At 42.8% G+C, this 27,149-nt stretch overlaps 1 protein-coding gene across 1 annotated transcript in view; it reads right to left on the reverse strand.

Moving 5' to 3' along the window:
* Positions 1–27,149, reverse strand: part of LOC126195289 (uncharacterized) — a 151,909-nt gene that overhangs the window by 77,354 nt on the left and 47,406 nt on the right. The window contains exon 2 of the mRNA XM_049933837.1: positions 23,766–23,906. Within this exon, the coding sequence (XP_049789794.1) occupies positions 23,766–23,906 (141 nt within the window). The remainder of the gene's footprint in view (positions 1–23,765; positions 23,907–27,149) is intronic.

Genomic DNA, 27,149 nt, shown 5'->3' on the forward strand with positions numbered 1-27,149 from the left:
ACACAACACCCAGTCCCTGAGCGGAGAAAATCTCAGACCCAGCAGGGAATCAAATCTGGGTCCCCTGACATTACAGTCCATCGCGTTGACCACTCAGCTATCTGGGTGGACAGCAAGCTTATGGTGAAGATGTACTACCTCGTGCAATAGTGTGTATATGGTTCAAGGACTTCAACAAATACCGACTTGTTTGTGTCAAACTACGTGCACCTGGTGTTTTGGCTTCTGCTATGAGTGAAGTGAACATCAGCACAGCTGCTGTGATCGTCCATTAGAATCTGTCCACCTCCTCCTATCCACCACATTGTCCAATTCCTCCTGCCCCTCTCTCACCCCCCCCTGTCCATCATCTCCTCCACCTCTCTCAATTCATTTTCTTCCCCCTTTCTCTGCTTGTGCCCCTCTCTCTCCCCCCTCTTTCTACCCATCGTCTCCTCCCTCCTTTCTCTGTCCATCTTCCCCTCCCCCTCTCTCACTCTTTCTCTCTCACTCTCTCTCTCCACATTCTCCTGCCCCTCTCTCACCCCCCTCTGTCCATCACCTCCTCCCCATCTCTCAGTTCGTTTGCTCCCCCCCTTTCTCTGCTTGTGCCCCTGTCTCCCCCCCTCTCTCTAGCCATCACCTCCACCCTCCTTTCTCTGCCCATCTTCTCCTCCCCCTCTATCTGTCTTTCTCTCTCACTCTCTCACTCTCCACATCCTCCTGCCCCTCTCTCACTCCTCTGTCCATCACCTCCTCCCCCTCTCTTGGTTAGTTTTCTCCCCCCTTTCTCTGCTTGTGCCCCTCTCTCTGCCCGTCACCTCCTCCCTCCTTTCTCTGTCCATCTTCTCCTCCCCCCTCTCTCTTTTTCTCTCTCACTCTCTCTCCCTCTCCACAGCCTCCTGCCCCTCGCTCACCCCCCTCTGTCCATCACCTCCTCCCCTTCTCTCAGTTCGTTTTCTCCCCCCTTTCTCTTCTTGTGCCCCTCTCTCCCCCCATCTCTCTACCCATCACCTCCTTTCTCTGCCCATCTTCTCCTCCCCCTCTCTCTGTCTTTCTCTCTCACTCTCTCTCTCACTCTCCACATTCTCCTGCCCCTCGCTCACCCCCCTCTGTCCATCACCTCCTCCACATCTCTCAGTTCGTTTTCTCCCCCCTTTCTCTGCTTGTGTCCCTCTGCCCATCACCTCCTTTCTCTGTCCATCTTCTCCTCCCCCTCACTCTCTCTTTCACTCTCTCTCTCTCTCTCCCTCTCCACATCGTCCTGCCCCTCTCTCACCCCCCTCTGTCAATCACCTCCTCCCCCTCTCTAGGTTCGTTTTCTCCCCTAGTCTCTGCTTGTGCCCCTCTCTCCCCCCTCTCTCTACCGATCACCTCCTCTCTCCTTTTTCTGCTCATCTTCTCCTCCCCCCCTCTCTCTCTCTCACTCTCCACATCCTCCTGCCCCTCTCTCACTCCTCTGTCCATCATCTCCTCCCCCTCTCTTGGTTCGTTTTCTTACCCCTTTCTCTGCTTGTGCCCCTCTCTCTGCCCATCACCTCCACCCTCCTTTCTCTGTCCATCTTCTCCTCCCCCTCTCTCTCTCTTTCTCTCTCACTCTCTCTCTCTCTCTCCCTCTCCACATCCTCCTGCCCCTCTCTCACCCCCCTCTGTCCATCACCTCCTCCCCCTCTCTCAGTTCGTTTGCTCTCCCTTTTCTCTACTTGTGCCCCTCTCTCCCCCCTCTCTCTACCGATCACCTCCTCCCTCCTTTTTCTGCTCCTCCTCCCCCCTCTCTCTCTCACTCTCTCTCTCCACATCCTCCTGCCCCTCTCTCACTCCTCTGTCCATCAGCTCCTCCTCCTCTCTTGGTTCGTTTTCTTACCCCTTTCTCTGCTTGTGCCCCTCTCTCTGCCCATCACCTCCTCCCTCCTTTCTCTGTCCATCTCCTCCTCCCCCTCTCTCTCTCTTTCTCTCTCACTCTCTCTCTCTCCCTCTCCACATCGTCCTGCCCCTCTCTCACCCCCCTCTGTCCATCACCTCCTCCACCTCTCTCAGTTCTTTTTCTGCCCCCTTTCTCTGCTTGTGCCCCTTCTCTCCCCTCCTCTCTCTACCCATCACCTCCTCCCTCCTTTCTCTGCCCATCTTCTCCTCCCCCTCTCTCTGTCTTTCTCTCTCACTCTCTCTCTCACTCTCCACATCCTCCTGCCCCTCTCTCACTCCTCTGTCCATCACCTCCTCCCCCTCTCTTGGTTCGTTTTCTCCCCCCTTTCTCTGCTTGTGCCCCTCTCTCTGCCCATCACCTCCTGCTCCTCTCTATCCATCTTCTCCTCCCTCTCTCTCTCTCTCTCTCTCTCGATCTCCTCCTGCCCCCTCTCTTTGTCCATCTGTTCCCTACCACTTTCTATATCAATTTCTTCCCACCCCCTGTCCATCTCCTCTTCGCCCCTCTCTCTGACCTTGAGTCTTGTTTATTGTGGTTGCAAATTCAGGTTCTGTAATAGTATTGTAATTGAAGGCCAATAATTAATTAATACAATTTTCCTCTTTGCTAAGAACGTTTCCCTTTTATATATGTGTCCAAATGTTTATGAAAGTAACATATAATAATTTGAAGTAAATCAGTCAAGCAGTTTTTGAGATGTTCGGTAACAATGTTTCACCTATTATACATAGGGTGATTCTTATTAACGTTTAAAAACACCAGAAGCTACATCGAAGCCACTGCAACAAGTAATTTGATACAAGAGACATGGCACCTCAAATGTTGGTTAACATCCCAGAAGTGGATTGCAAACGTTGAACATGCGTCGTCAACAGATGACATATTTCACTCCCCGTGCAATGGTTGGAGTTTCAGCCGTACATTCGGTGGTAGGGAGGCAGGGCTCCACACCGCTGCATAATGGTGCAAATTCCGAACATCTTTTGCAGATGTGATCTGTTGTAAACGTAGAAGTTACAAAATTACTGTCCTCCCAGTAAGCAACCAAAGCTGTTCTTGTTTTATGTTTGTTCGTTTTGTCCTCTTTTTTTGTTTACAGGTACTATTTAGTTAGGAAAAAATAGGTCATTCACTGGTGAAGACGAAATTCAGAAGCTTATAATAATTTACTTGTGAACCAATATGGTATGCTTTTGTTGAACTGTACTTGGCAATAAACCAGTGGAGACAGCGAGATAGGTAAATAAAATAATAAATCGTACCTCAATGTAAACACATAACTGTCTAACACAATGAAATACAAATATTTCCTGCCAGACGCAAGACTCGAAACCTGAGTCCACGCACTGGAGTCGCACACATAAGCCCAGAGCCAAACCAACGTAAATGCTTGACTTGGGTTGGGATGATCAGGCGGGACAGACCAACAGGCTCAACTGCTCCACATCATCTGGTAACATCACATGTTCAACATTTGTCACCCCCTTTTGACTATTTCCTGACATTAGCTGCCCCATGCATCTTATATTAAACTATTCATCTCAGCATCATCTACGCCACTTTGCTGCTTTTTAAATGTTAATAAGAATCACATGTATATTAAAATATAGTAAATGTACAGTAAATAATAAATACTTAGTAAATTGGTCGTGTACATTTTGAGATTTTTGGAACAATATTTCTTCTTTATACATTACTTATATATTTATATTTGATACATATTAAAAGTACATAGCCTATGTCCATCTATATGGTCATTAGAATATTGTGTAAAAATTTGAAGTAAACTGATCGAGAACATTTCGAGATTTTTGGTAATAAAATTTCCCCTTTATACATTACATGTTTATTTATATATATTATACATATTGAAAATAGATATATGAAACACATGTTTATTCAAATGCAATGATGTGCGAGAGTTTGAAAGCAATCAGTGAAGAACTTTCAGAGATGTCAGATTTTGAACAAATGAACATTTACATTTTGATATACATTTCCCCCATAAATATTACATATATATTTATAAAGTGTATGTGGCGCCCCAGTAGCTATATAAAACTACATACATATTAGACTGCAATGTTGTGTAAAAATTTCAAATCAATTGGTGAATAACTTTCATAAATTAAAAATTTTGAGCAAACGAAACATTTACATTCTTATTTATATAGACTAATGTTATTTGCGAGACGTGGTATACCAAAATTTTATGTTTGAACATTTTGTACGTATTTATTTTATGTAATATGAGTGGTATGTCCAGTGTACAGTTGAAGGACGCTGTAGTCGAGAGAAGGGTACTTACTGACTTTTGTTGGACTGATCTATAGCACGATTCCTGAGAGGCATGAAGACTTAGAGTAAAAAAAAAAATAGTAATTATTTTTCGTTTTGGGAAACGGTGTAAAATGAGAGCAGATTGTGATGTTTAAAAGGAAATGTTATGTAGTGTGTGTAGGGCATGCTGCACTTATTCAAAGTTACAATTTGATTGGTCCTCTATGTGGGTGATTTTGCTAAATGGGGTGACAAACCACAGGAAACGATCACAGATTGCATAAGGAGCAAAAAAGATCATATGGTCATATGCCCAGAATTGCGTAAACGCAAGTGAAAGAGGAAATAAAAGGTATTTGACAGTGCAGGTTTTCGTGATTGAAAGCACACATGAGAACACAATAGACAGATATGAATGTCCTGTCTGTTATAGCTGAACACTTAAGAGTTCTTTGAACTATAATACCATCATGCAGTAACCACATTACCTTACATATCAGCAAAAGCACTCTTCCAGCAGGGGAGGAAGGCCACAGCCAAGTGCAGATATGTGCCTCACTTATTGTGAAAGATTGACTGATCCTTTGAGGCGGTCGCCAATAATCCCCTCCCACATACTGAGGTTGAAATGGTGCTAATAATTCATTGCCACCATACCCTGAGGATTCTACATAGCCCACAGTATGCTGTCATGAAGATTGACGATACCACCGCTCATCTGTGAAGAGGACGGATTATAGAAATCCCAGTTGCATGGTGGCCTGTGCAATGAACCAGTGACAAAACTGTTGTATGAAATATCGATACAACCACATGTGTGTTAGAAAGTTGGCAACGGAATTGCAAGTTTCATCAGACGCCAACAGCGGTCATATGGGACCTGTAGGACACAATGGTTCGTGCCAGCTGAGCCACACCTCCAGTTGTTCTGGCTAGGAGTGCCGTCTGCCTCTGCAGTAAAGGATGGCCAGCGGCTGCCAGACAGCCACAATCACACTTGGAGCCTCTTTGCTATACGATGCTAAGTGGCGTCACCTAGTTGTGGCTCTGAATCCATCATTCGTGCTTCAGTACACAGAGTCTCATGATTGTTGACATTGATAGCTGCACTCGGTCTCTTGCTGCATTATTTGTAATGAGTCTTAATATGCCTCGAGAAATCTTCTGTTTGTTGTGTTAACTTGATTGCTGTTCAGTTCTGCTCCTGTCCAGCTTTCCTAAGACAACACTTGCTGTACAACTCTGTAACTTACCTCTCCTTACCATTTTGTATGAAGTCGTACACAGCAAAAACAGCCGCTGTGAAGGCAAGTGCATAAGATAACAAGCCTTGTATGTGTTTTAGGTGATACAGGCTGTGGCAGTCATTGTGGAGAATGTTCCACACAGTTATCTGGCTTACCCCACGTTGGCAGGCCACCTGCTTGATGCTGATACTATGGACACTGTCAAATATCTTTCATTTCCACCACCATGTAGGTTCACCTCCCTTGGATTGCATTTCTAGTGAAATGACAGTGAGTCCTATGTTGCTCATTATCCTGTCTGCTATTCCTTTCTTTTCTTTCTTTCTTTCTGTTTTTTTTTTTTTTCAGTTTGCCCGTTTTATCAAGATCATCTCATACAGTTCATGTTGTCAAAGAAAGAATATAATGCACTGATGATAGAAGACATCAGGACCTCCAACTTAATAGCATGCTGGTCCACCTTTGGAAGCAACTGTACTGCGCAGCATACACTGAAGAAGGCCTTGGTAGGTCTCTGAAGGTATGTGGTGCCAGATGTCTGTGCATAAGTCACGGAATTCCTGAAAATTACGAACCAGTGGATTGTGGATGCAGAACAGATGCGCAATAGCGCTCCAGTTCTGTTCCTAGTGTTCAGATCAGGTAAATCTGATGGCCAACATATCAAATTGTGCTCACTATCACGCTGCTCAAACCCTGTAGTTTGGTTCTTCTCCTGTAATATGGACAATTATTTTGCTAAGATGCCATTGCTGTCGATGAAGATAAACACTGACGTTAGTTGTGACATTCAAGAAGGAGTTGAGGTATGCGATTCAACACAGACAGCAAGACCAGCGACCATAAAATCCCTAATTATCTACATACATCATCAGGTAGGAGCAGCTTTTATATATATATATATATATATATATATATATATATATATATATATATATATATATATATATATATATATACTCCTGGAAATTGAAATAAGAACACCGTGAATTCATTGTCCCAGGAAGGGGAAACTTTATTGACACATTCCTGCGGTCAGATACATCACATGATCACACTGACAGAACCACAGGCACATAGACACAGGCAACAGAGCATGCACAATGTCGGCACTAGTACAGTGTATATCCACCTTTCGCAGCAATGCAGGCTGCTATTCTCCCATGGAGACGATCGTAGAGATGCTGGATGTAGTCCTGTGGAACGGCTTGCCATGCCATTTCCACCTGGCGCCTCAGTTGGACCAGCATTCGTGCTGGACGTGCAGACCGCGTGAGACGACGCTTCATCCAGTCCCAAACATGCTCAATGGGGGACAGATCCGGAGATCTTGCTGGCCAGGGTAGTTGACTTACACCTTCTAGAGCACGTTGGGTGGCACGGGATACATGCGGACGTGCATTGTCCTGTTGGAACAGCAAGTTCCCTTGCCGGTCTAGGAATGGTAGAACGATGGGTTCGATGACGGTTTGGATGTACCGTGCACTATTCAGTGTCCCCTCGACGATCACCAGTGGTGTACGGCCAGTGTAGGAGATCGCTCCCCACACCATGATGCCGGGTGTTGGCCCTGTGTGCCTCGGTCGTATGCAGTCCTGATTGTGGCGCTCACCTGCACGGCGCCAAACACGCATACGACCATCATTGGCACCAAGGCAGAAGCGACTCTCATCGCTGAAGACGACACGTCTCCATTCGTCCCTCCATTCACGCCTGTCGCGACACCACTGGAGGCGGGCTGCACGATGTTGGGGCGTGAGCGGAAGACGGCCTAACGGTGTGCGGGACCGTAGCCCAGCTTCATGGAGACGGTTGCGAATGGTCCTCGCCGATACCCCAGGAGCAACAGTGTCCCTAATTTGCTGGGAAGTGGCGGTGCGGTCCCCTACGGCACTGCGTAGGATCCTACGGTCTTGGCGTGCATCCGTGCGTCGCTGCGGTCCGGTCCCAGGTCGACGGGCACGTGCACCTTCCGCCGACCACTGGCGACAACATCTATGTACTGTGGAGACCTCACGCCCCACGTGTTGAGCAATTCGGCGGTACGTCCACCCGGCCTCCCGCATGCCCACTATACGCCCTCGCTCAAAGTCCGTCAACTGCACATACGGTTCACGTCCACGCTGTCGCGGCATGCTACCAGTGTTAAAGACTGCGATGGAGCTCCGTATGCCACGGCAAACTGACTGACACTGACGGCGGCGGTGCACAAATGCTGCGCAGCTAGCGCCATTCGACGGCCAACACCGCGGGTCCTGGTGTGTCCGCTGTGCCGTGCGTGTGATCATTGCTTGTACAGCCCTCTCGCAGTGTCCGGAGCAAGTATGGTGGGTCTGACACACCGGTGTCAATGTGTTCTTTTTTCCATTTCCAGGAGTGTATATAACATAGCTGTTAGGCACATAAATTGTGTTATGTATCAATCCAGAGTGTACCAACCTGTCAAGTGTCGAACTGAATTGCAATGTAAAGTCTTCTTTCATTATTTGGTGAAACAAGCTCTTTGTTTACAAGCATTCACACAAGAGAAATTACACATACATTTTTATATTTACTTCGTCATTCTGGACGACTATCTCTCTCTCTCTCTCTCTCTCGTGTGTGTGTGTGTGTGTGTGTGTGTGTGTGTGTGTGTTTGTGTGTGTGAAATGAACCACATAACTGACCATATACTAACAGATTCTTTTTAGTGACCCTCAACAAAGAACAGTATTAAAACTTCACTTGTAGCCAGCAACCAAACAATAAAAAATTATCAACATACAACATAATTATTCTTATAAACGTACAATGGAACTAATCAACCAACTTTCTCGCTCGTGTAGTGTAAATGCTACATGCAACAGTGTTATGTATTCGAGCGAATATCCGAGTTTATGTATCTTGTGAAGCCACTTCTGCCACAAAATTAAAGAGTAGTAATGGGAACAATAATTAAAGAAGAAAAGTACAGTTATTGCATTATGATGCAATCCACCTGAAGTTAATGAAGACACATGCAGAATCAACACCGCATACTGTCTGAGAGTAACTATTCCTTATTTCACTTCTCAGTTCTTTGTATAAACTGACAAGTTGGGATGTTTAAGATTCGTGTCTTTAGCGATATTTTCGGACAAATCCCAGCGAGCTTTAAGTGAGGCAGTTGGTGATATATGACTAATAGCCTCATTCCATTTCATCGTCGTTTTGGCAATCAGCTGCATGCGTGAAGTGTCTCCAAAGATTTGCACAATAGTCAATCCTCACCTGCCTAGCATTACACTCTTTGAGCCATGCGGTTGCGTGACAGTAGTATCTTCTTGGCAGGTTCCTTGGATGTAGCAAGAGGTAACACGGCCTGCAGCTATATGAATTGCGTTAAGTTGTAGTCTTCACACGGGATGAGTTAGCTAACATTGACGTTGAGGTGCATGAGGTTTGTGGTGTCACGTCCTATTATTTCATGTTGAGTCACAGTTGCCTCCTGTGAAACTCAAAATAAGGACTGCAATATTTCAGCAATGTGCTGCAAAGCATTGAACCAATAAGAAGCAAGAACGCTATCTAAATCACAAGCAGAACTTGTCAGACGCCAAATTGTATTTGTCACTTCACTTTTAGCTGAAGCGCATATTGTGTGAGATTTATACTATTATTTACACGCTATGGCTATATTCTGTTTCTAAGCATCAGCACACTTAGCATCTCCCAAAACCCAGTTGTTAGTGGTATGATTTGTTGAAACTAAATGATAAATATTATCAGTGGTTACAGAATTTTCATATTTACTTATTATCGTGTTAAAGCTCGTGTGTTGTGAAAGTTTGCCATTTTAAGGCAATGGCACATGTGATTCTTGATAGAATTTGTTATATTAGTAATAAAATGTCAATTAATAACATATCAATGATTAAAGCCTTCAGAACATTGCAACTAAAATACTACGGCGTTTGATTTAGGAGTTCAGTGTAATGCAGTTGGCAGAGGTACCAAGTTATGAAAAAAAGTTTAGCAAATTCGCATCTTGCAGTATCATTTTTTTCTTATTTTGCCTTCGCATTTTCTTGTTAAATTTACAGAAATGTTGTCTGTAATATTTGATGTTATGGAAATATAAGTATGCTCTCTCAAGAGTGAGTTTGTCCAGTTTCGTGAATTTCTATAAACTGATGTTCTTACTGACTGGACATGTAACATGTTGCCTTGTAACATGTTCATGGATCTATTTCAGTAAACTATGTGTGTAGTTTGAGAGCCAGATACAACTGACAGGTGCCACTAGAGAATGCTACAGTCGCAAATCACATTAACTATCACCTCATGTGATAGAGGCACTGTGTCCTTTGAGGTGGGACTTCCCATCTGCATCCACATCAACTTTAGCCACCTTGCCTTATGTGAGAATAGATTTATAGTTGGGAGTGTGGTGCTTGGAGACTAAGGATGCAAATAGACTAAGGATGCATACCTTATTATCCCATTTGTATTTTCCCTTGCTGAGATGTATCCATGCATTATATGTGAAATGTGTAGCAGCAACTAATTTTGCATTTGTTCCTGACTGTTTTATTATTTTAGGTGAATATGTTTGTGAATAAGTGGCAGCCAAACAGTTTCCATTTGAGGGCATTGCTGCAGTGTTTATCCAGTATAGTGTGAGTCCAATGCAGGTATTTAAATGGTCATTTTAGTACATAAGGTTGCCACACTTCCATCATAGGAGTTCTTTTAAAAACAAGTTGCACTTTCAGTGGCAAATAATTTTTAATGTGAGTGTTTTGTACCGTTTCCATCCCTCATACGGGGTGCATAGTTTATGTGTTTGTGTGAGTTGTTAAAATTTTTAGTTTAAAGTAATCTGGTGTGTTGCAGATTTGCACCAGTGTAGTCTTTCAGAGGTTGTTGTGAGTGGTTGTGACTATAGCCGTGTTAAAAGGGAGCGGCAAGGTTCTCAGACCGAAAGCTCATACTGTCAAAAACAAATTTTGTTATTTCTGCTTCTGAATAAATTTTAACTTGATATTTACAGGGTGCTTTCTGATTATAAATTTAAATCTGTTTAAAAAAAGGGCTTGTAGGAATAAAATTTCCATTTATTGAAAGAAAAATTAATTTGTTTTCATCAGTTACCCACTGGCAACTACTTCCACGCTCACATAGTGTGATTAAATGTATATATATATATATAAAATCAGGGTTATTCAAAAGTCATGTCATATAGGACAAAAAGAGTGAATCAGAGCTCTGGAACTCCACTGATAAACTTTCAGAAGTGATAGCATGAACCAAAATAAAACAAAAAGGTGTCAAGTAAACTAGGGTTCTAAAGGTTCTAAAGCGTATACCTTAAAAGCAATGAGCACTTGTTCAGAGATGAGAAGTGTTTCACAGTAGCAAAGACGAAAAGATCATTGAGCTCGTAAGATATTTAGCAGTATGACAGTGGTCCTTCACTGGCCTGATTCGGTTGGGAAGGGTGTCACAAAGCCACTGTGTCCTCTCATGAGGCAAGCTGGCCCACAGATGTTGCACATACTCCTTGATATCCTGGACAGAGTTGATGTCCAACCTGCTTCCACGTATGTTCCACTCTGGACAGATGTCTGGTGCTGAGAGTGCCTCAACATCATGCCGACAGTTCATAGAAGCATGTCCCATGTCTGAAAGAGCATGGTCCTGTTGAAAAACCGCACCACAGCACTACCACATGGGCATGCATTTAGTATATAGGCATCTACAAATATTATAAGTTGTGGTTCATGGGATTTCTCAAATCAGAATACTGACTTAGTTTACTCTGCAATTTTTTACACGTATCTAATATTTGGATGTGCACTGAGTGTGTACCAGTGTTTCTCTTATCGAAAATACCAACAAGAAATTTACTATATTGCGACATATGTACTCGAAAACTTACAGCTCTGCAAAGCTACGTGTTTCCTTAGTCAAAGCGGCTCAAGAATGTTATAATACTGGTAAGTTCTTGTCTGAAGCAACACTGTGACATGATTTTCGTTCTGTGATAATACAAATGTCTATAAATCTATCAGATATTGATATTATTGATAGATAAACATACAGAGTTTTTTTCTCCTATGAAGAATACTGTATTAATTGATCTTGATTTGCCTACATCTACATGCGTAATTCAATGATGCTTCAGTACTCTAGAAAGAGTAAAACTGTGGTTCTGTTCTACAATGCGTGACAACAGGTTGTGTGAGTTCACAGAAGAAAAGTGATTGAAAAATCTGATTTTTTTACCTTATTTTTTGACAAATTTGGGCAACAGCATCGACGACTGTTATTCGTCTTCAAACAAGATCATGTGTGATTACATTTTCTGTAGTTTCATATAAATGTGGTTCGTCACGGTTACTCAATGATCAGAAGACAAATGACATCTGAAGCATTTTCTAAACATCTATCGCCGTATCTGTTATCACATCGTGTTTCATTTTTTCTAACTCTTGGGGAAGTCGGAACTGTACGTCACCCCGACGGGCCAGAAATATCTTCATTGTTATTCATTGTTAAGTGCTTTATTCATTAATACTGGACACAGGTTCACTGAGCCACTACTGTGCAACTTTTTGAACGTTGCGGCTGGCAGCAGTTGACAACATGACATCATGGTCACGAAGGCTATCGACTTCGGCCGAGATGTGTCGAGCAGAACTAAGAAGCAAAGTAAGAATGCTACAGGGACAGAACCGATAGAAATAGTTTTACTGATAGTATATCTTGTGGTTTTACTGTTTTGATTACAAGAAATTATGTTTCAAAAACCTGAATTTCAAAACAGTATTTTGTAAAAAATGAATTATCGTTGTACGTTTTATCACAAGTTCTGAAAAATGGAAATTTGTGATTTTTATTGCTTGGTGGGACGGAGGGATGTGGGAATGGCATGTATGGCTAAACAGGTGCGTTCCAGCACCTAAAATTTTAGAAATTAAGCACTGGAGTATAAAGAGAGGTTATTCAAGGGAAATGACCTTGAAGAGTTGAGAAGAGGATGTAGTTGGAGATGACAGAGCACTGAAAAACTTAAATCGAAACAAGGCCCAAGGAGTAGATGACATTCCGTCAGAATTATTGATATCCTGGTGAGAGCTAGCCATGACAGAATTATTCCATCTGATATGCCAGATGTATGAGACAGGCGAAATACACTCAGACTTCAAGAAGAAAGTAATATGTTCAAATGCGTGTGAAATCTTATGGGACTTAACTGCTAAGGTCATTAGTCCCTAAGCTTACACACTATTTAACCTAAATTATCCTAAGGACAAACACACACACCCATGCCCGAGGGAGGACTCGAACCTCCGCCGGGACCAGCCGCACAGTCCATGACTGAAGCGCCTAAGACCGCTCGGGTAATCCCCCGTGGCGAAGAACATAATAATTCCAATTCCAAAAAAGCAGATGGTGACAGTTGTGAATATTACCGAGGTATCAGTTTAAAAAGTCGTGGTTGCAAATAGTAACACGAATCCTTTACAAAACAGCGGAAAAATTGATACAAGCCGACCTCCGAGAAGGTCAGTTTGATTCAGGAGAAATGTAGGAAACACAAGGCAATATTGACCCTGTGACTTACCTCAGAAGATTTTAGTAAAGGCAAGCATACATTTTTAGCATTTGTACACTTAGAGAAAGCTTTTGACAAAACTGACTGCAAATACTCTTTGAAATTCTGAAGGTAGTATGGGTAAAACACAGGAAGCGAAAGGCTATTTACAACTTGTACAGGATCCAGACGGGAGTTATGGGAGTCGAAGGGCTGAGAAGGGAGTGAGACGGAATTGTAGCTTATCCTTCACACTATTCAATCTGTACATTGAGCAAACAAAAAAAAATTTAGAGAAGAAATTGAAGTTCCGGGAGAACAAATGAAAGCTATGAGGTTTATCGATTGCTGTAATTCTGTCAGAGACAGCAGAGGACTTCGAAGATCAGTTGAATGGAATGGACGGTGTTTTGAAAGGAGGATATAAGTTGAACATAACAAAAGGAAAACAATAATAATGGAATGTTGTTGAACGAAATGAAGCGATGTTGAAGAAATTAGATTAGAAAACGAGACACTTTAAAGTAGTAGATGAGTTTTGCTATTTGTGCAGCAAAGTAGCTGATGATGGCTGAAGTAGAGAGGATATAAATTGCAGACTGCAAATGGCAAGAAAACCGCTTCTGAAGTAGAGAAATTTGTTAGCATCAGTTAGGAAGTTTTTTGAAGGAATTTGTATGGAGTGAAACATGGACGATAAACATTTCAGACAAGAAGAGAATACAGGCTTTTGAAATATGGTGCTGCACCAGAATGCTGAAGATTAGATGGGTCGATCACATAACTAATGGGGAGGCAGTGAACAGAATTTGAGATCAAAGAAATCTGGGGCACAACCTGACTGGAAGAAGAGATCGGTTGATAGGACACATTCTGAGACATCAGGAGATCGCCAAGTTAGTATTGGAGGGAAATTTGAGGGTGCAACACGTAGAGGGTCCCGAAGAGACGAATACAGTAAGCAAATTCAAAACGATGTTGGTTGCAGTAGTTATTCAGATACGAATAGGCTTGCACAGGACAGAGCAGCAAGGAAAGCTGCACCATGCCAATCTTCTGGTCACAACAACAACAACATGAAATGGAATGACCATATAGGTTCGGCCATAGGTAAAGTAGTTGGTAGACTTAAGTTGATTGACAGGATGCTGGGGAACTGTAGTCAGCCTACATACAATTGCAGTCATTTATCATACTGTCCATATGTGAACCAGACTCATTTGCAGAGTATTGGTGAAGATGCAGATGTGTAATAAATGTAAAAGTAAATCTGCATTTCAGTAAAGAGCACTGTTTCTCCCTACCGTGAACGGGTGGCTTGTGTACACGGATCAGTTTGTCATCATGGCTCGAGGGGTCATTTCAAGCCTATACAATGCGTTAGCTAACACATTGGAGAAAGTAGGGTTGGGCCGGCCGGTGTGGCCGAGCGGTTCTAGGCGCTACAATCGGGAGCCGCGCGACCGCTACGGTCGCAGGTTCGAATCCTGCTTCGGGCACGGATGTGTGTGATGTTCTTAGGTTAGTTAGGTTTAAGTAGTTCTAAGTTCTAGGGGACCGATGACCTCAGAAATTAAGTCCCATAATGCTCAGAGCCAAAGTATGGTTGTCAACGCTGGAAGTTTCCTCTCAAGTAGCCATATTCTACTGCAACATCATTCGAACATTCAGCTGCCGTCATGAGGCAGAAAACACAAAGTTCAGGTCGTCTTGGTGTCCTGAGGCGAACTACATCAGGTGATGTCTGCTGTCTACAAATTAAGGCTAGTAGTTACGTACTTAGTGGATAATTCCACTGGACTGCACGCTGCTGTTTTGGGGGGAAATGGAAGGCTGGTCAAACCAGACAGCACACAGCCATATTCACACGATCAGGTCGGCGTCTGTGTGTCCATTATGTTGCAGCGAAACCCACAAATCAGATGTCGCAATCTGTTGAGAGGTGCAGATGTGCTGCCTAGAAAATCCTTGCTGTGATAGCACCCTGTCATACGGCAAGTCTGCCGTGGGGATGGGTCCCATTTCCACATGCCGTGGCACAACACTCCACTTAATACACCTACATGAGTGGAGGCATGCCCCTGTTACAACAAAGCTGTGCGGAGCGACAATAAATACTCGTCACTCAGTCCTGATCAGCACTGGTACTCGAAGTTCCTACTGTGGCTGACGTCGTAAATACTGTCCACGCAAGCCGATGGTACCACACGGCTCTAGCAGCTTCAGTTTCACCTAGCAGCAGCATCATCTAGCCAGTGATTATAGCCTCCCGAAACGAAAGTGCAGGATCATTTATTTACAATTTTTCACATTTTTTTTCCTTGGAAGAAACGTTTCACGACGAAGTGAAATCTGAATAAAAAACCGAATAACAGTGAAATGCGAGTAAAAGATCTGTGCACTGAACATTATAACCACGTGTATGAAGTGTTATCCCCGGAGAGGGTATTATGTAATGTTATCTTTCTCTTTTTGCTATGAAATGAAATGATCGTATGGCATTTATTGGCCGGGATATCCCCTTTGGGGCTCGGCCGCCGTATTGCAAGTCTTTTTAGTTGTCTCCATTTCGGCGACTTGCGTGTCAGTGATGATGAAAATGATGATGACGAACACACAAATCCCAGTCCTCTGCCGGGAATCGAACCCGGGCCCACTTGCATGGTAGCCGGTAGCGCTACCATTACGCTACGGAGGCGGACCTTTTAGCTATAAAGAAGCGGGATCAGCAGCCACAATCTCTCTTACGTTTTGTTTCCTGTCGAATGCAGTCGCTGTATCTAACCGAAGTGAAATTAAGGTGTGCAACTGCATAATTGAAGTTTAATATACATGGTGTATCATAATTCATGGCGTAAACGCATAAGTTTGCTTTCTCTATTTTGCGAAACAAGGAAAAAATGTCCAGTAAACTATGCTCTAAAATGCATACCTTAAGAACTATTGCACGTGCTCATCTTCGCTACTTGGAAACACAACTCTTCTAATGAACAATTGCTCGTAACTTTTAAGGTATGCATTTTAGAGCAAATGTTTACTGGACATTGTTCCTTGTTTTGTTCCATACCAGTACTTCCCAGAATATAGAAAGCAAGGGCTTGCAGTAGAACAGATTTGCTTTACGGCATCGAAGATGAAAAATTGCTCGTAGCTCTTAAGGTATGCATTTTCGACCCTATGTTTACTGAGACTTTTTTGCTTCTAGTATCGTGTACTTTAAACTGTATGGATTTACGCCATTAATTATGATACATTCTGTATGTATCAGATATTGATTCAGTTATTGTTTATAGAAACCTTGCATCCCCTATGTTGTGATTTTAATTATTTCAGAATCTCTAGCATTTTCTAACTGCTGCGCCGCCAGCTAACAGAGCATCGCTGGTGGACGACAATACGGACCCATTACGCGGCAAATACAAATTTACACAAATATTGTTTTTTACCGTTTACAGTAACAGCAGGAAACTATCTAAAATTGTTTCACTGAAGGGTGTCTATCAGAACATCAAGATATTTTTCAGGTTTTCTCAGTTCTTATAGATAGGAATTTAAATAATATAAATTACGTTTGGCCCCGTCAATGGTAGAAGTGATTTTAAGTAAGTTTTCAAAGATAGTATGCAGAATAATATTTGCTTTTACTTATTTCGCTCTTGTTCTACGGAAGCCATACCACAACAGAAAGATTTATCGCAAATACTGAACAGGCTTCCAGTCAGTCACATTAATACTAAACTGACCGGTATGGCGAAAGACGAAGTATGGTCTACAAGCCACAACAAGATGTGATGATTCTGGGTCTCAGGCTGGCGTCACCAAGGGAAGACGTCCATTAGGGTGTCTTCCTCCGACAATCCAGGCGACTCTAAGGGTCCTCGGTTCGGCGTACGACATATGAACGTCTGAACTGCAGTTCACCGTCACTGTGTCGTAAGCACGGTTCCTGGAAATTGGGCTGCAGCAGCAACTGCTGCCTGGATGGCCACACATGCCACCGAGACGCCGTCATCAACGTCTGTACGGAAGTCTTGCAGAACAGAGGTTGTTCTCGGCTCCGTTCTCGCTGTTGTATTGGTAGGATGCAACCCAATGTTCCTGCACGTGCTAGTCCACGGCAGAAGCCGTCTTGGCTTATAGACGTATCCGCATTGCCGACATCACTACAGTTACGAGACATAGTGCTAACACCACCCAGCATCGCGGTGCGCCAACAAGGTGAAATGAGTCCTTGATCATTAGTGTCGGGCTCTCTTCACTGAGACGTGTAGGGTTTGTATGATACCTGATGGTTGTTGTAGGAAATTGTGGGGGCAATGTACTTCTCAGATATGCAGTGCCACATGTTCAACAAGCAGGCGAAACAGCATCCTATACAAATGTCAGACGCCTCTCATTAATCCTATTACATATTTTCCAGCCACACAGTCAACTTTTTAGCAATGGTATCGTCTTTTAGGACGACATTGCAAGGGCACACCGCGACACTCTCCCCACCCCGTGAACGCCTTCTTCTGGGAGGCAGAACTCAGTCGACTGGAATGGCCTATGGTATCTGGTGAGATTAACCTGCCTGAAGCATGCCTGGGACCATTTGAGTAATAGAAAAACTATCAACACTCTTGTAGACTGGCATTCTGCTCCTTCTTCTGTACATCCTCCTCCTGTACGGCACGGCTGTGTATATCGTGCGGCTGCCTCGAGTTGAATGAGCATGCAGCTGCCTCTGTAGCGGAAGCCCCAACTGATAAGACTGGGCGCGGCAGGAAGTAGCGCGCCAGAAAACAGCAATGGCGGACCGGAAGAAGCTCTAGCGGCAGCCAGGCGAACCTCGTTCAAGGTCACCCGTCTTACGTAGCTAACGCGTGTAAATGAACACAGCCATTGCCGATGGAAACCACCTACCGTACTGGATGGCCTTTAGAGAGCCACCGTTGAAGAGTGGAATGACAGTCACTGTGACAGGGAGGAGCCAAGATTGTTATAATCCATGGACTGTGTAAGGTGATCATGTCATTTTGGTTTTTATGTGTTATCGATGAGCACATCAGAGAGAGAGAGAGAGAGAGCAAGTTACGTTACTATTAAGCAATCTTTGGGCTTGTGGCACAGTCTTTGTCTCTGCGCAGTCCGATACATTCTTAGTTGAAGGTGATAGGTGGTAGACGTATTCATTGGTGCCATATTGACTTCTGACTGCATCTGTTACATAAAGATTTATTGGAAACGACAGCAAGAATGAATATGATATATGCAATGAAAGGTGAAAGGAATATAAATTTAAATAACGTGATTGTTTTTGAAGAGAAGAAGTCTGAGGTAAGGGTGTAGCACTACACTCCTATTTGTCGGAGTGATTATTGTCAACGAGTTAACTTTAACCTGCTGAAATCCAAGAGAAAGACCACCGCACTTCCTTGAGTCATGCTGTAACGTATTAACTGATTAAGCTGTTTTGTTTTTAATAGAAATTCTCTGTTGTCTTTGTACCCTTTTTGAATCATTGTTCACTTTATTAAACACAGTATTGTTCAGCCCAGTGTGCTGTGTGAAGATCATGCGAACTTTTATTCTGTCTTTTCGAATATATACGAGGGCCGTTCAGAAAGTAACCTCCGGTTGATTTAAAAAAATACACCAAGTTAAATAAAAATATTTTAATATATACATCTTACAACTACATCTTTGCACTATTTCTCTACATAGTCTCCATAGTGATTGAGGCACTTATCGTATCTCTTCACAAGCTTTGAAATTCCTTCTGCATAAAAATCACCCGCTTGTGCCTGGAGCCAGCCTGTGATCGCATCTTTGAGCTCTTCGTCGTCATCAAACCGCTGTGACCCGAGCCATTTCGTCAAATGCATGAAGAGGTGATAATCACTTGGCGCCAGGTCTGGGCTGTAAGGTGGATGGTTGATAACGTCCCACTTGAAGGACTCAAGAAGGGCCGTTGTTCTGCGAGCAGAGTGAGGACGGGCGTTATCGTGCAAAAGAACGATACCGGAAGTCAGCATACCACGGCGTTTGTTCTGTATAGCCCGTCGTAACTTTTTTATTGTTTCACAGTACACGTCTTGATTAATGGTCGTACCACGTTCCATGAATTCAACCAACAACACCCCTTTGGCGTCCCAAAACACCGTTGCCATCAGTTTACTGGCAGAAAAATCTTGCGAGGCTTTTCTTGGTTTGGTAGGCGAATTTGAATGTGCCCACATCTTTGATTGTTCTTTTGTCTCAGGGTTCACGTACTTAATCCAGGTTTCGTCACCAGTCACGATTCTGTTTAACAATGGTTCTCCTTCGTCCTCATAACGTGACAGAAAGTCTAATGCAGAGGCCATTCTTTGAGTTTTGTGGTGGTCGGTAAGAATTTTGGGCACCATCGTGCACAGAACTTACGGTAACCCAATCTTGCTGTCACTATCTCGTACAAGAGAGTCTTAGAAATCTGTGGAAAACCAGTAGACAACTCCGACATTGAGAAACGTCGATTTTCACGAACTTTTGCATCAACTGTCTGAACGAGTTCGTCAGTCACCAATGATGGTCTACCACTCCTCTCTTCATCATGAACGTTTTCTCGTCCACTTCTAAATAAACGTACCCATTCATGGACAACTCCTTCACTCATAACTCTTGGTCCGTACACGGCACAAAGCTCACGATGAATAGCTGCTGCAGAATATCCTTTGGCTGTAAAAAACCTTATGACAGCACGCACTTCACATTTGGCGGGGTTTTCTATTGCAGCACACATTTCAAACTGCCACAAAAACTAAACTAGCGCAGGTACGACGTTCACTCGACCACGGCTTGATGCCGACTGACCTGTTGAGTGCGTGAACGCACAGATGGCGTCGCTACTCCCCCCACAACCTGCACTGTGACCAATCAGAGGTTACTTTCTGAACCGCCCTCGTATTTCATTCTAAAATTGTCTTTGAATATCATTTCATAGGAATAGTTACTCTCCCCACCCCACTGTTTATCATTAAGCATTACCACAGGCAACAATCTGAATTGTATTTAGAAACAGAAATGTAGCTTAGCCGTTGTGCCTTCCAGAAATCCGCAACAATGTTGTCAAGACGCCAGGTCAGTGGAAATTTTGATTAGGGCCAGGATAATTGTTTCAATTCCGTTCCACATTTAATACAAAGACAAGCTGCATTCAGATCAGTTACACTTCAGTTCAAATTATGTTCTGTTTCGTCATAGGTTAGCGCATGAGTGTAAATTGGACAACAGTTTATGGGTAGATAGTTTTTGGTCATATGTAAACTTTTATAGAGCGGGGGGTAAAGTTGGGCTAAATTTCATACAGAAACAAATATAGTGGGGAGCTTACATATATAGACCTATCTGCCACGACACTTCGTTGCTTCTTCTGGTAATAAATAGTGTGAGATTTCTAAAATAATAAATATTTGATCTCGTTAGCAAAATTGTTGTGTTAAAACAAACGGCATTTCCATTTGAAGTTCTATCGTGACACATACATAACATTACGCGGCAGAAATGTACTACAGAGCAGCAACTTGCAATTCCGGCAGGGCAGTAAATAATGAGTCACGTCACACAAAATATACCGCCCCTACAGCACTACACTTTGATCACTTGTAGAAATATCTGGGACATCTTATTGATCTTCCCAGGAATTGTGATATCGGTAAGTATTTTCTAATATGTAGTTTTTGGAAGTGAAATACAGATTTGGCGAAAAAAATACACAGCCTTGAACACCGTCACTTTTACAGACAGCAGTAGCAGTCATAAATTATAAAATTAAAGATTTAGTAAAAGTTCTTATGAAATATACAGATGAATGAGATAGTAGTTGTGTTGTCCAAATGGAAAGTCTGTTTTGCAAATAATAATGGTAGTGATGAACTGCAAGTATATGAAGGATTTCCTAGCAGTTCAAGGAATAATTACAGGTTGTTAAAGGTAAGATTGTGTTGTCTGACGGAAATTAACAGCGTCCGAGTAGTATGAGTTTTTGTGGAGATTTTCTTTTCATAATGAAGGCTTGTTTGCTCAGTAGTGTTATTTATGAAGTGTGACTTGGACTGTTTCAAACAGAGCAGGGAGTATTTACTATTATGTACGAGAAATGAGGATATTGTGAAATGCAAGGTTATTACGATGATGATATAGTAGAGATAAATCTGTTGAAAGTCTTAGTGATTATTGATGATGATCATGAGGATAACGATGATAATATATTAGAAAGACGGTATGGTTAAGAATTATGATATGTTATACGGATTGAGTAGGTAATGGTTAGGGCAAATGTTAGGAACCGTGCTTTTTTTTCTTTTTTTTAAGTTGATTTTTCTTTGCATGGATATATTTCATTACCTTGTATGTAATAAAGGGAAGGTGACGAACAGTAATGTGGTTAGTAGCGCAACAGAGATGGTACGCAACACCAGTGTGGTAAAAGTCAGCACGCTATTTACTAAAATGGTACCCAGATGAGAGAACTATATTCACCCATTTCTAAAATATTTCTTGCATTACAGTGCACAGTAACAGCGATAAACAATGCTATTGCACCGCATGCCAGAGGGACTCCTGTCGTGCGCCAGGCAACTTTTGACAAGAATCGAGCGATTTGTTGCCACCATACGTACGCTTAGTTTACTAACTGCTACGAATTTCGAAATTTCATCTAGAAATCGAATAAGAATAAAAAATTTATAATAAAATGAACATTGACAGTATTTTTGTAAACCAGTTCTTAGACGTTACACGGATTATCAGCAATGTGCTGTTCGCTTGAGAAATATTTTTGGTTGTACACAAGCTGCCTGTTTACTGTTGTGATTTAAGAAATCTCTAACAATGTATCCAAGACGCAAAGTCAGTGGAAATTTTGATTAGGGCGAGATAATTGTTTTACTTCCGTTGTGCATTTAATACAAAGATAAGCTACACTTAGATCAGCTACAGTTCACTTCATATGAGGCTCTGTTTAGTCAAAGGTTAGCATACGAGTGAAAATTGTTGACAGTTTATGGGTACATAGGTTTTGGTAATACGCAGACTTTTGTACAATGGGAGGTAAAGTTGGGCTAAATTTTGTACAGAAACAAAATTTAGTGGGGAGGATACAAATGGATCAACGCTGTATCGAATGTTACAGAGCAGCAGACTTCGTATTCACAGATGTGTGGAGGTATGCACTTTTCAAACAAACTGTCATTATTTCTGTTGCTGGTTTGTTTGTATTTAGAAGTAAAGTATTTTTTTAAGACCTGTTCCTTCATTCCCTGCCCCATGTAAAAGTGTGCGTATGCACAACCGCAGGTATGTAGGTGGTGCAGTGATGCACAATTCGGGTCAATTCTAGAGTCCGATTCCACCGTCGGCTTTGAGCAAAGACGTCATACCTATGGCAGAGACGCTACATAAAGGCAATTTTTGAAAGCAGTTGATCATACTCGCTAACAAACGAATGTAGCATTCAATAAAACTACAAACACAGTTCAAGTGATTAATTACTTAACGACAAATTATACCGACAACAATTAAAGGTAACGAAAATAAATAAGAACATAAAAAGAGAAGTATACATGTCCTAAATAAATTATCATGGTAATTTACGCAAGCAAGAAAAGCACAGAGAACCCTTAAATCCAGTACAGTATAGCGGATGGTGAAGTCACAACATTATGAATCAGCGTTAACTTTTAATACTAACTGTTGAATCTAGCGGGACGAGTAAACAAGTAACGAAAATTTACAAAATGTAGGATCTAACAAATAGTGGAATCGGTAACTGGAACTGACCTATATAGGTTAATTCTAGTTACCTATACCAACCATTCCACGGTTCGTTACTGACATCGTTTCAACAACAAGTGTGTGCACTGAAGTGCTACAGGATTTCTACATATGATATTACCATCTTCATTACTATGAAAAAGAGAAAAATTTGGAATTTGTACCTACAATATTTACTAGCTTTTCAACATAGTTCTGAGAGGTATAAGAAATCTAGAAATCCTACAAAAACGTAGTCCACAGATTTACTGCAAAAATGTCCAAAATTATGAACCATCGAAAAGTTGGAATGGGTAGCTATAATTGACCTCCTATGTAGGTCGATTCTGGTTACTGATTCCAGCCATTCGATCACTCATTAATTAGGTCGGTTTTTCAGTACGTGTGTGCACTGAAATGTAGGCTAATGTGATTTCTGCGTTTTTAATTGCTCCTTGAACTGCTCCAAAAAGTTATTAATATTGGAATCGTTATGTAAATTATTTTTGTAGTTTTAAGCACTGAAACGTAATACCATTTCTACAGTTGTAATTGCTCTCAAAAACTACTGCAGTGTATAGCAAAAATTGGAATGGGGTAACTAGAATTGACATATATAGGTCAGTTCTAATTACGGATTCCAGTTTTTGCTATATACTGCAGAGAGCAATTACAACTGTAGAAATCGCATTACGTTTCAGTGCTTACAACTACAGAAGTGAGAGATTTTTTTGAATGGTCACCATGCATGTGTGGGTGTGAAGGGGTTCCAGCTGGTATTTACAAAAAAATTTGAGCTTCTGTTTAGAAGGACACTTCACCTCTAGCGCTCAGCATTTCCCCTACAGCGCCTGCGTGTCCCCCCTACCTCTACCACTCCCCCTACGCATGCCCTGCCGACTGCGCGTCTGCCGGCCACAGTATTTTGTACGGACTTTGCCGTGGCGGACCATGAGACTTCTTCTGCAAGCAGCGGGACGAGTCGAGCTCGGTGGCGTCTTACCTGTGTGCAGGCCGCATTGCAGATGGTCTGCCCGGCTTGGCTGCACGTGGAGGCTGCCAGCTGCGTCAGGTAGCGCAGTTGCGCCAGGAAGCCGAGCGCCGCCCTCTGGGGTGGGGAGGCGGTGCTCTGGGACGCCGTCGCCTGCAACACAGGCCACAGCCAGGCGAGTTAAACAACAGCGACGCTGTCCACCACACCGCAGTGCCTCGTCTGCCGGACGTATTGAAAACCTACCTCCATCTTTGGCTGCGGCTGCAAATGCAAACGAACAAGTGGCTTTAAAGGACACTGTAAGAAAGGCCATCACTTTGGTTGCCTGTTAGACTCAACAGAAACTATATTGTTTCTAAAATCTGGATTTTTTTTACTTTTACTGTTTCGAAATGTTAATCACTCTGTAACTATTGTTGTTGCTGGTGTTGTCAGTCTGAAGGCTGCGTAGTGATTACTGTGACAATACGGGGCAATCCTTCACCTTTCCGACGATTTCAACTCTGCTGGGGACCCATTCGATAACGCATCTGAATGTCTGTGTAGGAATGGCAGCTCATTCAGCCGAAACCAGAGAAGACAGTGATGTTCGACCCTGGAATCTCGAGTGAAGCTCAGGCTCTAACTCATTCCCAAACGTGTTCCAGTGGGTTCATGTCAGGACTCTGGGTAGGGCAGTCCATTTCAGGAATTTTACTGTAAAAAATGGTTGAAATGGCTCTGAGCACTATGGGACTTAACTTCTGAGGTCATCAATCCCCTAGAACTTAGAACTACTTAAACCTAACTAACCTAAGAATATCACACACATCCATGCCCGAGGCAGGATTCGTACCTGCGACCGTAGCGGTAGCGCGGTTCCAGACTGTAGCGCCTAGAACCGATCGTCCACTCCGGCCGGCGAATGTTACTGTCCACAAACCATTGCCGCAGACAAGCTACTTGTGAAACTGATACAAACAATCATCGCCTGCTAACTATTCCTCCACCGTGCGCTCTACCACAATGCACTAACACAGGTTTATATCGTTCCTCACTTAGCGCTTTCTTAAATGTTATAAGGCTGCCTCAACCTAACCACCACGAAAAGCACCCCCATACCGAACACCACCTCCTCCATACTTCACTGTTGGCACTACGAATGACGGCAGGCTACGTTCTACGCATATTCACCAAACCCACACCCTTTCATCAAACTGTCGAAGGGTGTAGCGTGCTTCATCGCCCCAGATCATTCGCTTCCAGTCATCCACTGCCCAGCAGTGTTTCTCTTTAGACTACCTCAAGTTTTACGTAGCAACTTGTGGCTTATGAGGAGCTGCTCGCCCGTTATACTCCATTCTTTTTAACTCGCTGCCGAGTCATTGTGCTTCCTGGACTCCTGGTAGCACACTGGGACTCACGAGTGATTCCGTCCACTGATTTCATCCGATTTCTTACAACCACCCTTCGCAGTGCTCGATGACCACTGTCCGTCAGCACGTGCAGTATGCCTCGTCTTGGTTTGGCTGTTGTTGTTCCTTCGTATTTCCACTTCACAGTCACATCCACAACTGTGGACTTGGGCAGCTTTAGAACGGTTAAAACGTCCCCTGATGGAAGTGTTACTCAGGCGGCGTCCAATGACTAGTCCACATTCGATGTCATTGAGCTCTCTTGACCGACCCATTCTGTAGTAACTGCTAACAACACAATAGCCCACGCCTCCTTTTTATACTGGTCTGATTCACATACTTACTGTGAACCACGTCGTCATGACGTGACTACAACATCCCTACCGCATCAACTCAAAACTATCGCATCTGTGACTTTAATGCGTTTGGGGTAACGCACTGATATCAACGGCAACCTTGTACTGTGCTGATACTCCACTCCAAAAAATTATGCCTGAACACTCGTGTTTTTGAGAAAAGTTCATTTTAGATTCACCTGCAATTTCTTTCGTGGGCCAGATTGAAACCAATCGCTGGCCAGGTGCGGCCCGTGGTTTGCTGGTTGCCCAGTCCATAGTGTGTGGCGATTACAATCAGTTATAACTTCAAAAAGCACGAACCACTTTTTATATACTTTTATTTGTATTTCTGTTGTGCTTGTTTTGCACCTATTTTATGCACTTGGCACTTGAACTTTTTCTACGAGGTGTACGAGAAAATAAATTTTTTATCCATCAAAGTTTTTATTTTTTTCCAACAATAGTATTTTCCCCTTCAAACCAATTCCCTTCAGCAGATATATACCGGTGGAGTCGTTGTTCCCGTTCTCGGTAGCAGCGTTGAAAGGCTTCAACTGGTATAGTTTCTAGCAAATCAGTCATATTGTTCTGAATGTTTCCCAGTCCCAAAATGACGTTCTTCTAAGACATTTTTCAGTTTCTGAAAAAAAAAGTCACAAGGACTCAGATCAGATGAATAGGGGGCCTATGGAACAACGTGAATGCATTTTAATTTCGTGCCCGTGTGACATGGGGCAATTTCACGATGCAGCAGCCACTTGTCTGCAATGACTGTTGTCACTCGATTCGCCCTTCTGAGCCTTGAAGACATCTTCGTAAAATGCTTGGTTGACAGTTTGTCCTGGAGAAACAACCTCACAGGAGCACGTTTTCGTCGGTGTTTAGAGGCCTCCCTGAGCGAGGTTCATCTTCAACGTGTTCTCCGCCTTCCAAAAATGATTTGTGCAGCTAAAAACTTGTGCTCTTGATAAGGAATGTTCCCTGTAGACCTGTTTCAACTTATCAAAGTTCAGGCACGTGGATTCCCCATGTTTAACGCAAAACTTGATGGCATAACGTTGCATTAAATTCCGCTGTGACATTTTCGTAACACACAACAAAAACACAACTTCACTGATGGCGATCTCAAAAATTACATGAAAGCTGTAAGGGGCTGAAACTCTGACTGAGTAGAACAACACAGCGTTGCCAGATCACCCACAGTGTTGTCAGTATCATTACTCTTCTCACACACCTCGTATGTCTGACGAACAAAACCAGCGCAGAGTCGCCATATTACACACTATTCGAAATTGTATAGAACAAATATTCATTTTAAAAACAATGCGAAAATACGAAGCGCCCATGAACAGCTCGATCATATCCTACTTGGTGGACATCAAGAAAGCATATAATTCAATCTATCGCCAGGCCCTCTTTATTATTCTCGAAAAACAAGAACCTTATTTAAAATCTTAAAATCTCATCAAACTCTCATCAACACAATTCCCAGAGTAAAAATTCAAGGATGAGGTGTCAGAATCTTTTCTAATAAAAACCGGTGTTCGGCAAGTAGACGAACTGACTCATATTAACTTTAATCTGGTTTTGGATAAAGTTATCCGAGAGCTGGGAAACAGAACTTAAAGAAAAAAATAATTGGGAGCCATGCAATCTGGAAG

The sequence above is a fragment of the Schistocerca nitens genome, chromosome 7 (genome assembly GCF_023898315.1).
Source record: "Schistocerca nitens isolate TAMUIC-IGC-003100 chromosome 7, iqSchNite1.1, whole genome shotgun sequence".
NCBI lineage: Eukaryota > Metazoa > Arthropoda > Insecta > Orthoptera > Acrididae > Schistocerca > Schistocerca nitens.